Raw genomic sequence first — 9,986 nt, forward strand, 5'->3', positions numbered from 1 at the left:
AGGGATCATGTTAAATATGCATGCAAATGCAACTATATGAAATTACATAAAAACAAACAAATATGTCCTAAATGAATAATCATGCAAAAATATGAATGAACTACAACTAAACATGCAACATAAATCTATATGAATCTATATGGACACACACTACTAATCCTTACATTATCACCCCCAAACTTAAAATTTTCAATGTCCTCATTGAAGGCAATAATAAGGATTTCAGGCATACCTAATTAGCGGGAGATTCACCCTCGTCGGGTGGAGGATCAGGTGGCCAATCAACCTCGCCACTAGTGTCTCGGAAAATAGTACCGAAAGCATGTGTCAAATCTTCAGCAAAATGACGGTGAATGTCGTGCATGGCCTCCATACGCCTAATTACTCGCCTGTACTGCTCGTCACCAACACCAGTCCTATCAACTACCTGCTGCACATGAGAAGAACCTTCTATAGGCACTGGAGGATCCGTTCGGCTACCCTCTACATCATCAAAGATATATCCCAACCCCTTGTCAGGGGGTGCACCTAAGAATGAATAACTCAAGTGATTTGGTAGTGGGTTGAGCTCAAGTGTAGGAGCATCTTCAATAGACGACTCGAGACGATCCTGAGAAATTTTCAGCTCTGCTAACCCAAGAGAATCGAATGGCACATCCAACTTCCTCTTCCACAGAGGTGCATTCAAAACCTGAATTTGCTCTACTTTAAAGCACTCCTCTTTAGCTGTGGGTAATTTTATTTCCTTGAACACATTGAAAGTGACCTTTTGATCATGAACCTTCATCATAAGCTCTCCTTTTTGCACATCGATCATAGTTCGGCCTGTAGCCAAGAATGGTCTTCCCAAGATAATGGGAATCTTCTTATCTTCCTCGAAATCAAGAATTACAAAGTCAGCAGGGAAGAAGAGTTTATCCACCTTGACCAAGACATCCTCCACTATACCTCGTGGATAAGCGATGGAACGGTCAGCTAGTTGCAATGACATGTATGTTGGTTTCGGCTCAGGCAGACCAAGCTTCTTAAAGATAGATAAGGGCATCAGATTGATGCTAGCTCCTAAATCACATAAACACTTGTCAAACGACAAGTTTCCGATGGTGCAAGGAATAGTGAAGCTTCCAGGATCTTTAACCTTCGGAGGCAACTTCTGTTGCAGCACAACACTGCATTCCTCCGTTAGAGCAACGGTCTCTAAGTCATCGAGCTTCACTTTCCGAGAGAGAATACCTTTCATAAACCTCGCATAGCTAGGCATCTGTTCAAGAGCTTCAGCGAAAGGTATGTTGATATGAAGTTTCTTGAACACCTCCAGAAACTTCTCAAACTGCTTATCCAGCTTTTTCTTCTGCAGCCTTTTAGGAAAAGGAGGTGGAGGATAAATCTGTTTCTCCCCTGTATTACCCTCATGAGGAGTGTGTTCCACAGTAGTCTTCCTTGGTTCCACCTCTACTTCCTTCTGCACATCTTCTTCAGCCACAACTGCATTTTCTGAATCTTGAGATTTTTTTGGCTCTTCGTCTTGCTGAACTTGGGGGCTTGCGACCTTTCCAGATCTTAAGGTGATGGCGTTCACCTGTTCTTCAACTTCCCTCTTGCCTGGATTTGTTTCTGTATCACTAGGAAGCGTTCCTGGTGGTCGATTCAATAAGGCATTAGCAATTTGCCCTATTTGGTTCTCCAGATTCTGGATAGAAACAGCCTGGCTTTGGCATATAAGAGCCTGGTTTTTGCACATAAGTCTCAACTCCTCCAATTCAGATTTTTCATTCGAAGATAGACCTGCATCATGAGTTTGTTGTTGAAGTTGGAGTTGTTATCTTGGTGTAAATTGTTGCTGAAAACCAGGAGGGTTAAATAGCTTATTTCCAAACTGCTGGAATGGTTGTTGCATCACATTCTGATTGTTGCTCCAGCTGAAGTTAGGATGATTCCAGTTGTCAGGATGATAAGTGTCTGGAACTGGTTGTTGCGATCTCTGAAAGTTGCTCACAAACTGAGCTGAGTCACTAGATATAGCGCATTGCTCCGTCACATGCGGACCGTCACACAGCTCACAAACACTATTTATCTGTTTAACACCATAGTTAGCCAGAGAATCGATCTTCATAGACAACGCCTTTAGTTGAGCAGTGATAGCCGTAGCTGTATCCACTTCAAGAACTCCTGCTACCTTGCCCTGTGGATATCTCTGGGTTGGATACTGATATTCATTAGCAGCCATCAGTTCAATTAGATCATAAGCTTCCTCATAGCTCTTTGCCCATAATGCTCCGCCCGATGTTGCATCGAGCATGGGTCTGGACTGTGCTCCCAACCCATTGTAAAAACAAGTGATGATCATCCAATCAGGAATTCCGTGATGAGGACACTTCCTAAGCATCTCCTTGTAGCGCTCCCAAGCTTCACTTAGCGATTCTCCCATTTGCTGTGCAAATTGAGTAATAGCATTCCTGAGTGCAGCTGTCTTCGCCATAGGGAAGAATTTAGTAAGAAACTTCTGAGCAAGATCTTCCCAAGTAGTAATCGAACCAGCTGGTAGAGAGTGTAACCAGCTCTTAGCCTTGTCCTTCAGAGAAAATGGGAACAGTCTCAGCTTCACAGCATCTTCAGAAACACCGTTGAACTTGAAGGTGTCGCATATTTCAATGAAATCCCTAATGTGTGTATTGGGATCTTCCGTTGGAGAACCCCCAAACTGGACTGAAGTCTGTACCCATTGAATTATGTCGGGCTTGATCTCAAAGGTATTAGATGTGATAGCTGGCCGGACAATGCTAGATTGAATGTCATTGATCTTGGGTTGAGAAAAATCCATCAAGGTTTTCGTTCGTGCTGCTGGATCTCCCATTGTAATGAGTACCTGAAACACAAACAAATAAACCGTGAAAGTAAAAGAATCCGAGTCAGTGAACTTTAATGACCACTGATGACAAGCACATAAACTAAAAATTAACACCGAGTCCCCGGCAGCGGCGCCAAAAACTTGTTAGGGCGAAAACACGCGCTAATATTCACGCAAGTATACGCGTTCGCAAGTAGTATAAGATATAAATCAGATTCGTTCCCACAGAGACTGGTTTAGGTTAAGTTCAATTTATGCACCTATGCAACAATGTATGGTTATCGCTCAATGCTAAGACAAATAACAAATTGGGTTTTTATTAAACTGAGAGATTATACTAAATAACATTAACTAAGAGAATTGAAGTTGAATTACTATATATGACAAACATGGGATTCTAACTTCATTATATACTTCATTCAATAGCCTTTTCATTCTTAACCTTAACATGTGATGGTGATGACACTAATCAGATAACACGAAACTGATAAATGCCAACTTTCGTTGCACGAGTACCATTCTACCAGACATCCATAAAAGAGATAGAAGCTAAATAGGCACCAATTATATTGAGACCCTATATGTCTATAGAATTTGACAACATAACGGTTTAAGAACAAGTTATCTATCTTGATTACATAGGAAAAGTAAAACGGTTAGAGTTACCTACGAATCATGCATACACATACATGAACCTATGCTAGCATGGCAAGTTCTAAACCTCTATATTCACTGTCGCTTCAATAGAGATTAACACGCTATCTTATATGTTAGCTACGCACATAAGACGAATAAGCACAACAAATACTAGGATATCAATCAATCACCACACACAAAGATATCGAAACAATTAATTATTGAAATCCATAAGTAAATCCGCTAGAATCCCATGACAACGATTAGCCCATAATTGAACTCATCGTCACCATGGGTTCCAATGAAAGCATGGTATAAATAAGGTCTTAATAAACTAAATAATAATCGAAGTACGAATAAACTAGATCTAGGTTCAACAAGAACGAAAACGAGCATCCAAAGTTACAACTAATTCAAAGAATCACAAGTTGAAAACAAGATCTTCTTTTTCGGAGTTGTTCTGTGCTTCTAGGTCTTCTCCTTGGTATCCCAATCTTCCCGGATGATGAAAACCCTTTTTTTAAGTATATATACGCCCCTAGTGGACCTGGACCCTTAAAATCGTCAAATTCTACTCAAAAAAGGCTTTTTCAGCGAAATCAGCGACCAGCCGCGCCCTGAGCGGGCTCTCCTGACTGGAAAAATATTCTGATGAATCTTGTTTTGACCATAACTTGAGTTCTACTCGTCAGAATTAGGCGATTCAACTGCCCACGCGAAGCTATTGAGATTCTCTACAACTTGACAATGGCTTTGGCTTCCAATTCTGATCACTTTTCATCATATTTCCTTTAAAAGCTCTTTTCTTCATTTAACTGATACCTGAAATGCAATAACACAAAAACACATCAAAATACCAACAACTTGAGTCCAAGACACCAATTTAAGCTTGTAATAAAGCATTCCAAGTGGATATAAAATCCACTTATCATAATGTCCCAGCACTTCTCATGGTTATGCCATATACAGCCATACAATTCACAATTTTGCACAAGTTAAAAACATTTGCAGCTGGTCCTTCTAAAGCAGGTTTGTTCTCCAGAAGTATCTGCTTACTGCTATCTATTCTTATTATAATCTCGTAGTTAAAACGTTTCTGAGTATTCTTTTTGTGTGGTCGTTTTTCTGGTGCAGAAGACCGCATTCATCTAAGTCCTTACCGATCTTACGTTAGTGGTGCTTCTGCAGGATGTGCAGCAACAGTTGGATCATTTCCATTTGATCTTGTAAGGACTATATTAGCATCACAAGGAGAGCCAAAGGTATTTGATGCGAAGATGTAGAGTTGAGATTTTGAATGTACTTATGAACTGTGAAATTTTCTGATATGCATCCATATTTCATTCTTGCATCTTAGTTGGACCATTAAGCTATTTCACTAGCTGGTTCATGGTTATACTATTTTCTAATGCTGGAATCTTAGATGAGCATGAGCCATGACAGTTTATAAAGATTGGGTTATAGTTGTTCCAGTTCTCTTGTGCTTTGTAGTTTACAAAAAGTGTTTGCTAAATTGATTATTGAAATACAGTTTAATGATATTCCTGCATGTAGGTGCATTCAAAAATGAGATCAGTATTTGCTTATATAATTAAGGATCGTGGCTTTCGAGGCTTGTATGCTGGTTTGTCACCTACATTAGTTGAAATTATTCCATATGCTGGGCTCCAGTTTGATACTTTCAAGCGGGGGTGCATGGTAAGCTGCTATTCTTGAATAATTTCTTGTTTATGGAGGGATTCATTGTGAAATAGGGACTGCTGGTATTTTTGGGTAGAAAAGTAATTATTACAACGTAACTGATGTGGTGAGTAAAGAAGTGGCCCAAAAATGTCAATAAACTAATAATTACTTTTTTTTAACCTTTGCTTTTACATTGTACCACCATGAATGAATGCCAATGCCAGTGCCAGTGCCGCTTAATTTTTATATGAAATAGTATCAAGATAATCTTGTTCCTATGTACTACAAGTTTGAAGGTATGTGTTATTTTATATATAAAGTTGTTGAAATTTGTGTGTAAAGCTGAAGCAAGATGTTGGTGTTTCAGGCTTGGAACAGTTGAAGATTTCCTCATGCACTTGATTATATTTCCAGCTTCCAGATTTTTATGTGTGGGTTAGCTGCTGGTACATGTGCTAAAGCTGTATGTGGTCCACTTGATGTGGTCAAGAAGAGATTACAGGTGATTTCTTGGGCCAAGTTCTACATATGGTCTAGCATACCTTAGAGAAAAACAAAAAACACTAGTAACTACAAATTCTTGCTTGTCTTATCATTAGCTATTTTAGGTAGGAGGTAAATTTGTATTTTCAACATGATAATTTTTTTATATTACTCGGCTGTCTCAAGTCCTTAACATGAGACCTTAGTGATACAATATACTACAAAGTACAAAGGAATTACCTCTTTAACGGCAGGGTCAAGCACTTCAAGGCTGCGAGATGTTGGATGGCAGGGTAGTTTTGTATTCTGTGATATTTTCTCTTGATGGTTGTGTAACACACAGGAATGGACTAAGGTGTTGTTGGATGTATACAATGTGTTGAGTATATAACAATGAAAGCAAAAGCCAAAGCGAATAAATAAGAACAAGAAAATAAACGACAATCACACAAGATAAAGATTTACGTGGTTCGGAAATTCCTACTCCACAAGCCGCACTAATTTTGTATTGATCTCTTACAATTTGTTGTGTTATGATTTTACAATTACATGAGTATTTATAAGAGAAGAAACTAGGCCTATATCAAAATTACAGTCCAAATCTGAAAAGTAGACTAATCCATAAACTAATCTGAATCTGAATAGTCTATTTTCATGGGTTTAATTAATAGACTCCACAAAACCCAACAATCTCCCACTTGGAGTCTGGCCAATCTTCACTTCACTCTTGTAAGTCTAGTAAAATCAATTCTTCAATCAATAACTCTAACTAGTGCAGCGCCTTCTCATCAATCAATCTTGAAGGCCAGTTGAAGCTACGCAAAGCTTCAACTTTTCATTCGTAACCACCTTAGTCAACATATCTGCAGGATTCTTTGAACCAAGGATTTTCTTCAAGGACAAAGTACCATTGCTTATCAACTCTCTTGTAAAGTGATATCTCAGCTGAATATGCTTCGTCCTAGCATGAAACACGGGATTCTTCGCAAGATGAATAGCACTCTGACTGTCGCTATACAAAGCACTGTCCGCCTGTTTCTTTCCCAACTCCTCAAGAAAATTTTTCATCCAAATCATCTCCTTGCTAGCTTCAGAGATAACCATATATTCTGCTTCTGTGAAAGAGCAACACTCTTTTGAAATCGAGACATCCAACTAACTGCGGTGCCACCCAAAGTGAAAATATAACCCGTTGTACTTTTTCTTGTGTCCAAACATCCACCCAAATCTGTATCAGAGAACCCTTCCAAGATAACATCTTTCTTACTGAAACATAGTGCAACCTTGGATGTGCCTTTCAAGTAGCGTAACAACCACTTGACTGCTTCCCAATGCTCTCTTCCTGGATTAGACATAAATCTGCTAACAACTCCCACTGCATGAGCAATGTCTCGCCTTGTACACACCATAACATACATTAAACTGCCAACTGCAGATGCATAAGGAACTTTAGCCATATCTTTCTTGCCTTCATCCGTTTTAGATGATTGCTTCTTTGTGAGATTAAAGTGACTCGCCAACGGTGTACTTCTGGTCTTTGCATCCTGGACACTGAATTTCTGTAACAATTTCTCAACATACTTCTCTTGAGATAATTTTAAAGTACCTTCAGTTCTATCCCTTATGATGCTCATACCAAGTATTTGTTTTGCTGCACCCATATCCTTCATCTTAAACTCCTCAGACATCTGTCTCTTTAACCTGTTGATTTCCCTCATATTTGATCATGCTATCAACATGTCATCAACATACAACAACAATATGATATAAGATGAATCAAACTGTTTAAAGTAACAACAATGATCCATAACACTCCTCGTGTACCCATTCTTCATCATAAAGCTGTCAAACTTCAAGTACCATTGTCTCAGTGCTTGCTTTAAACCATACAATCTTTTTATAAGATTGCAAACAAGGTTTTCTTTCCCAGCTACCTGATATCCCTCTGGCTGAACCATGTAGATGTCTTCCTCAAGATCACCATGTAAGAACACAGTCTTAACATCTAGTTACTCTAGATGTAACTCCTCTGCAGCCACAATACTTAGCACAATTCTAACTGTAGTCATCTTAACAACGGGAGAAAATATATCGGTATAGTCAATACCCTTTTTCTGTTGATAACCCTTGACTACTAACCTTGCCTTGTATTTTTGCTGCCATCATGTTCTTCTTTGATCCTGAACACCCACTTATTATGTAAAGCCTTTTTTCCTGCTGGTAACTTTGTTAAAGACCAAGTCTCATTCTTCTCAAGAGAACTCATCTCCTCATCCATTTTTGATTTCCACTGAACTGAATCATTCACTTGTACTGCCTCTGAATAACACCGAGACTCCCCATCCTCCGTCAATAACATATAATATGCTGAAGGAGAATATCTTTGTGGTGGCCTCACACTTCTGCTAGATTTTCTTACCTCAGTCTGTGGAGTTACTGGAACCCTGTCATCAACATACTCCGAACTCCCACTATTTCCTGCAAGATCTGTTTCTGTAATATCTTCAAGCACTGCTTCCTCTTTCTCAGGTTGTTCCTTTGTAAACTCAGAATCGACTACAAGCTTATCCTTATACACTGTATTCTCATTAAAAGTAACATCTCTACTTCTAACGACCTTCTTAGTCAGTTCATCCCAAAAACGGTAACCCATCTCATCTGAGCCATAACCAATAAAGATACACTTCTTTGCTTTCGGATCAAGCTTGTCCCTGTCGGAATCTTTAACACGCACATAAGAAACACAACCAAAAACTCGCAAGTGTGAAAGATTTACCTCTTTTTCCTGCCACTCTTCTTCATGAATCTTGAACCCCAAAGGACTTGAAGGTCCTCTATTTATGAGATACGCAGTTGTGCTAACTGCATCAGCCCAAAACATCTTTGGCAACCCTGCATGTAATCTCATACTCTGGGCCCTCTCATTCAAGGTTCTATTTGATGCGCTCTGCAACACCATTCTGTTGTGGTGTCTCTGGAATAGTTTTAATCATTCTAATCCCAAATTCCGCGCAATAACTTTTAAACTCATCACTACTGTATTCACCTCCATTATCTGACATCAAACTCTTCACTTTTAAACCGGTCTGATTTTCAACTTCAGTCTTCTACTTCTTGAAAGTAGCAAACACATCTGATTTATTCTTCAAAAAATAAACCCATACCTTTCTAGTGGAATCATCAATGAAAGTGACATAGTAGCGAGATCCACCCAACGACGCAACTGTTGTTGGACCATATACATCTGTATGAACTAGCTCTAACTTCTTAGCTTTGGGGGTCCTCCCTGATTTTTCAAAAGTAACACGTTTCTGCTTTCCAAGAACACATGGCTCACAGAATCCAACTTCCACATTCTTCAACTCTGGAATCTTCCCCTTTGAAGTTAACAGCTTCATACCTTTTTCACTCATATGACCAAGTCTTTTGTGCCACAAAGTTGAAGACTCAATCTCATCAGCAACTGCATTTGCTTCATAGCTAGATCGTTCAACAATGTATAAAGTCCCCTTTTTCTCTCCACGAGCAATGACTAGATTCCCCTTTATAACCTTCCACTGTCCGTCTCCGAAAGTAACTCGATACCCTTCCTTATCTAACTGACCCACAGATAACAACATCTTCTTCAGTCCAGGAATGTACCTTACATCTTTCAACGTCCAGCTAGTTCCAAAAGAGGTTCTGATATTAATATCTCCCATGCCCGCAATATCCAAAGTCTCATCATCAGCAAGACGAACTTTACCAAAATTTCCAACTCTGAAATTTAACATTAAATCCTTGCAAGGGGTAGCATGGAATGATGCACCGGAATCCATAACCCATGATTCAACCGAACATTCAACACAACAAATCAAAGCATCGTCATCCTCCACTTCTTCAACTACGTTAGCTGAATTATCCTCTTTACTCTTTCCTTTTGGAGCCGCAGGAGCCGTGCACTGATTCCTGAAGTGACCCTTCTTCTGACAATTCCAACAAACAATATCCTTGCGATCTTTGGATTGTCCTCTCTTCTGTGACTTCGATCTGCTACGCCCCTTATTCTGCCCCTTTTCGAACTTCCTGCCTCTACTCTGAGCACTCAACAAGGAACTTGACGACTCTCCTGAGTTTCTCCTACGAATATCTTCTCCAAGAATCGAATCTCGAACTCCATCAAAAGTCATCTTACCGCTTCCAGATGAATTACTTATAGCAGTGACAAATCCCGACCAACTGTCTGGTAATGAGGATGCCAACAACAAGCCTTGTACTTCATCATCGAATTTAATATCCACCGATGCCAATCTTGCTAGGATGGAATTAAATTCGTTCACATGATCAGCAACACAAT

The 9,986-nt window shown here is 39.4% G+C and overlaps 1 protein-coding gene and 1 non-coding gene across 3 annotated transcripts; both read left to right on the forward strand.

Moving 5' to 3' along the window:
- Positions 1-2,357: 2,357 nt before the first annotated feature.
- Positions 2,358-2,464, forward strand: LOC141662793 (small nucleolar RNA R71). Its single transcript, XR_012550888.1, has one exon. It is a non-coding gene; the product is annotated as a small nucleolar RNA R71 (small nucleolar RNA).
- A 1,831-nt stretch (positions 2,465-4,295) lies between these two features.
- LOC141661886 (mitochondrial thiamine diphosphate carrier 2-like) lies at positions 4,296-6,234 on the forward strand. Of its 2 annotated transcripts, none has more exons than XM_074468901.1 (4): positions 4,296-4,513; positions 4,673-4,746; positions 5,039-5,182; positions 5,535-6,234. In XM_074468901.1, exons 1-4 carry the CDS (start codon positions 4,435-4,437, stop codon positions 5,547-5,549), a joined length of 312 nt encoding a protein of 103 aa, XP_074325002.1. In that variant the 5' UTR covers positions 4,296-4,434; the 3' UTR covers positions 5,550-6,234. The 2 variants fall into 2 exon arrangements, with proteins under 2 accessions (XP_074325002.1, XP_074325001.1); XM_074468900.1 differs by having other exon boundaries at positions 4,619-4,746; positions 5,535-6,230.
- The last annotated feature ends 3,752 nt before the right edge of the window (positions 6,235-9,986 follow it).

The sequence above is a fragment of the Apium graveolens genome, chromosome 5 (genome assembly GCF_009905375.1).
Source record: "Apium graveolens cultivar Ventura chromosome 5, ASM990537v1, whole genome shotgun sequence".
Taxonomy (NCBI): Eukaryota; Viridiplantae; Streptophyta; class Magnoliopsida; order Apiales; family Apiaceae; genus Apium; species Apium graveolens.

Bases quoted from the DNA above. Each gene is read 5' to 3' on its own strand.
- LOC141661886 (XM_074468900.1), top strand. From the start codon at position 4,435: ATGGTTATGCCATATACAGCCATACAATTCACAATTTTGCACAAGTTA. The intron at 4,514-4,618 runs GTTTGTTCTCCA...TTTCTGGTGCAG, and splicing joins AGCTGGTCCTTCTAAAGCAG to AAGACCGCATTCATCTAAGT. The intron at 4,747-5,038 runs GTATTTGATGCG...TCCTGCATGTAG, and splicing joins CATCACAAGGAGAGCCAAAG to GTGCATTCAAAAATGAGATC.